Genomic DNA, 5,000 nt, shown 5'->3' on the forward strand with positions numbered 1-5,000 from the left:
TACGCAGACAGACAACAACAACAACTACAACAAAACACACACACACACACACACACACACACACACACACACACAGCACTCATACACACAAATGCAAATAGACAAACAAACAGAACAGGCATACAGACAGTGAGATCCATATATATAGACGGAGAGACATATAGATAGATAGATAGATAGATAGATAGACAGACAGACAGACAGATAGATAGATAGGTCGACAGACAGACAGACAGATAGATAGATAGATAGATAGATAGATAGATAGATAGATAGATAGATAGATAGATATTTAACGTGGGGGAAAGGTGGGCAGCTTGAAACAGACACGCTTCGGAACGATAAGACACGACACAACACAACGCAACGCAACGCAACACAACACAACACGACATAACACGACTCGACACGACACAACGCAACCCGACGCGACGCGACACGACACGACGCAATACAGTACACTGCAGTACAGTACAACACAACACAACACAATACAACAAAATACAATACAAAACAACAGGTCAGTGAAAGTTCGTAAGTATTCCAATGCGCTGTTGATCTGAATGTGATACTGATAGTCTTTGGACTGCTTTTTTTTTTTTTTTCTGGAACTCTTGCTGTGAATGTTCTGTCTGTGGCTAGGAACTAGCTCCATAATGTCAAGTCGTGTTGTGACGACGAACAGATAGAGCCAAAAAAAGACTTGTTGCATTGTCGTGTCTCGTTGCAACGAACAGATATACATACAGACATACACACAGACACACAGACACAGACACACAGACACACACAGACACAGACACAGACACACACACACACACACACACACACACACACACACACACACAAAGAGAACTACTCACTTCTTTGAGACAGGACTCCGACGATGCAGCCCGCTGCCCACAGGTACAGGACAGTATCATCCTCTCGCCTATCCACTGCATGGTCTGAAAGATAACAAGAGGGAGTTCGGGGGGTTCGGAGGGGAGGGGGCGGGGGGAGGGGGGAGGGGGGGCGTGGGGGGGGGGGAGGGGATGTGGATTAGTATGTGAGTGTGTTTGAGAGAGACAGACAGACAGACAGACAGAGGGAGAGAGAGAGAGAGATAGACAGAGACAGAGACAGAGAGACGGATAGAGGGAGAGACACACAGACAGACACACAGACACAGACAAACAGAGAAAGACAGATAGACAGACATAGACATACATACATACATACGGACAGACAGACAGACAGACAGACGGATATGAAGAGAAAGAGACAGGGAGACAGAGACAGAGGCAGAGACAGAGAGACACAGACAAAGAGCCAGAGACAGAGACAGAGAGAGAAAACACACTGAACACTGAAAATGTTTTTTAACCCCCCTCCCCCCCCCCCCCCCTTCACTGCCCCTGCACGCATGTGACACGAGCATAGTGACGTCACCCATGACGTCATCAGAATAAGGGGAAACAACTCTGGAAGGCTCTAAAATTCACACAGTTTAAATCTAGAGCGGTATAATTATCGCCAGGCCATTTTTTTTTCTTTCTCAGTTTTAGACTTATTGTTTTTTGTTTTGTTTTGTTGTTGTTTTTTTGTTGTTGTTTTGTTGTTGTTGTGTTGTTTTAATATTGTTTTATGACTTGAAAGACCACTTTCTTCTCTGTGAAGTGATGGGGTAAGTCCTTAGCTGCAAAGCTCTAGGAGAGAGAGAGAGAGACAACTCAGAACTCAGAAATGTTTTAACTCTCTCCATACGAACGGCGAAAGAGACGACGTTAACAGCGTTTCACCCCAATTACCATCATCAAAATATTGCAAGCGGAAGGCTCTTATACTAAAGACGTGAATGTTGACAAAGAATACCACAATTCTGACGACGGAAGCTAAAGGTTGGGTCATTCAGACACCCACTGGACATCCGAGGGGTCTGTGTAGAGGAGAAGAGAGGACTGGCGGTACTGAGTGAGTTAATGTACATCGGCCTTGGGCCACAATACAAAGGAGGGTTTGGGTCGGGAAGGGGACAAAACAAAGGTTCATTCAGGTACATCCTGACGTGCAGAGGAATTGTCGACATTCAAAAGCACACTCTTTAAATCAAATACCTTTGCGCACAAAAGTGTACACAAACTCTCTCTCTCTCTCTCTCTCTCTCTCTCTCTCTCTCTCTCTCTCTCTCTCTCTCACACACACACACACACACACACACACTCACTCACCCACACACACACACACACACACACACACACACACACACACACACACACACACACACACACACACACACACACACACACACACACACACACACACACACACAAGCAGTGTAAAGCCATGAGATGAACCAAATCTGTCAAAGGGTAAATACAAAAATTAATAGAACAATGAGAAACGTATCATTAATACGACGTCGTTACCATGAGCAGAACATCAAACTACAATCACGGTAAAGTGAAAAATCACTAATCACTATACCCGTTAGTGTGATCACATTTTCTGGCATCCTAGATTATCATTTTTTGGGGGGGGGGGAGAGAGACAGACAGACAGACAGAGAGACAGACGGACAGATGGACAGACAGACGGACAGACAGACAGGCAGACTGAGGCAGAGAAAGATGAACGTGTACAAACGAGGGACAGAAGAGAGAGACAGAGACAGTGACAGAGCGAGACAGAGAGAGATGAACGTGTACAAACGAGGGACAGAAGAGAGAGAGACAGACAGACAGACAGATAGACAAACAGACAGACAGAGACAGAGACAGTGACAGAGAGAGACAGAGAGAGATGAACGTGTACAAACGAGGGACAGAAGAGAGAGACAGAGAGACACAGGGAGAGACAGAGACAGAGACACAGATACACAGACAGACAGACAGACAGAGACAGAGAGAGACACAGAAACAGTGACAGAGGGAGACAGAGAGAGATGAACGTGTACAAACGAGGGACAGAAGAGTGAGAGAGAGAGAGACAGAGACAGAGAGAGACACAGACGGAGAAACACACGTACGTTATCAGTTCACAAAGCAACAATTAAACATGTCAATTCAGTAATAAATACACTTTCTTTTTCTTTTTTTCATTGATTTAACATTAAGACATATAACTGAAGAGAGAGACAGACAGAGACAGACAGGCAGACAGACGGACAGACACAGACAAACAGAGATAGAGACACAGACACAGAGACACACAGAGAGAGAAAGAGAGAGAGACACAGACAGACAGAGATAGAGGGGGCAGATACAGAGAGAAACAGACAATATGAAAGACAAAAGGAAGGGTGGATATACAAAGAATGAAAGAAATACACAACACAACACAACACAACACAGCACAAAACAACACACACACACACACACACACACACACACACACACACACACACACACATCATAATCAGCAGCAGCATCACCATCTTCTTCTTTTTTTTTAAAAACACAGAACACATCATTCCGCTTTGTGCAGACTGGATTTTCTACACTCTTCCATTATTCATTCATTTAATCGGAAGAAAGAAGATTGCATTGTGGAGAAATGCCTGTAATTAGGAACTAGCTAACGCACTGGACATTAACACACTATTTTATAAAAAACCTATTTCTTTTTCTTTCTTTTTTTCTTTTCATTTAACAGATCGCCTGCAAAGTCAGTTCCAGAAATTCTCTCCGTGGCTGTCAGAATCTTCTGGGTTACGGCGATCAACCCACACGCACACATATACACACGCGTATGCACACCACAACACAATACAAAGCACACACCTAGGCATGCACGAATGCATGCACGTACGCGCAAACATATACACACATACCAGCACGCATACACGAACGCATGCATGCGTACGCACATGCAAGCAAACACACACACACACACACACGAAAACACACACACACACACACACACACACACACACACACACACACACACACACACACACACACACACACACACACACACACACTTAATATAATTAATATAATTATTCTGCAGATGATTTTTGGACAGTTATTTCTGACGAGGTTCTTATGTTCGAACTTTCACAGGCATTAGTTCACAGCTCTATTTCGACATTCCTTTCATGTACTTCAGAATTGTGTTAATGGTTTCTGATTATTATTATTATTATTATTATTACTGAATTGTTGCTGTTAAATGTAACTGCATGCTAGTTATGCATTTTTGGTAGTTTTCTTGTTTTCTACCTTTTCTGTATTCCTATTTCCTGACCCCCCCCCCCCCCCCCCCCCCCGCCCCCTTTCTTTTATCGTCTAATATCACTGATAGTAAAAAAGGCGCTAAACTAAAGAACGAACGAACACACACACACACACACACTCACTCAATCACTCACACACACTTTTTTTTTTTTTTTTTTTTTTTTGTTTTGACCACCGAGAATCGCAAGACTACAAGTCCAATTTTACTTCCTCCAGAAAATAATTCCATCTTCAGTGTGCCCAGCTTCAAGTATGATAGTCTGCTAAATAATAAATCTAAGTGATAATAAGTGCCACTCACGTTGAGCTGTGCAAGTTGTCAAATGATGTGTCCACCTCCAAGTCTTCTTCGTTTCGCAGATTATGATTTTTATAGCCTACATTTTTGTCTTGTTAAACCTTATATTGCCTTGCTTGTTCAGAATCTGTAAATACGACTCACTTTGTTGAAAAAAAAGAGCTGTATAGTTGGGTTTTTTTTAAATGAATAGAGGCTAAAAAATATTCATCAGTAATACATTGTTAGAGCATTTCTTTAAAAAGAATGTGAAGACATCCGTCGCATGATTTATTATGTCCGTGTTGTCTCAAGAAATATTTATTCATTTATTTATCTATGTGTTTTTTAAGATGTCTCAATATAGCGCATATTCTTGAAGCTCTATGCGCTTTACAATAATTATCATGTCATTGCCAACATTGTCTGTTGAGTTTTACCATGACACTTTTCATTTCTCTTTTCCTATCCATTTGCAGGTAACCCCATGTAACGACCACAGCAGA

General features: G+C 42.4%; 1 protein-coding gene across 1 annotated transcript in view; it reads right to left on the reverse strand.

Moving 5' to 3' along the window:
* The window catches only part of LOC143298296 (cubilin-like), a 435,974-nt gene that overhangs the window by 279,977 nt on the left and 150,997 nt on the right, over positions 1-5,000 (reverse strand). Inside the window, exon 3 of the mRNA XM_076611114.1 lies at positions 864-947. Coding sequence (XP_076467229.1) covers positions 864-947 — 84 coding nt within the window. The remainder of the gene's footprint in view (positions 1-863; positions 948-5,000) is intronic.

Source organism: Babylonia areolata, chromosome 23, assembly GCF_041734735.1.
Source record: "Babylonia areolata isolate BAREFJ2019XMU chromosome 23, ASM4173473v1, whole genome shotgun sequence".
Lineage (NCBI taxonomy): Eukaryota > Metazoa > Mollusca > Gastropoda > Neogastropoda > Buccinidae > Babylonia > Babylonia areolata.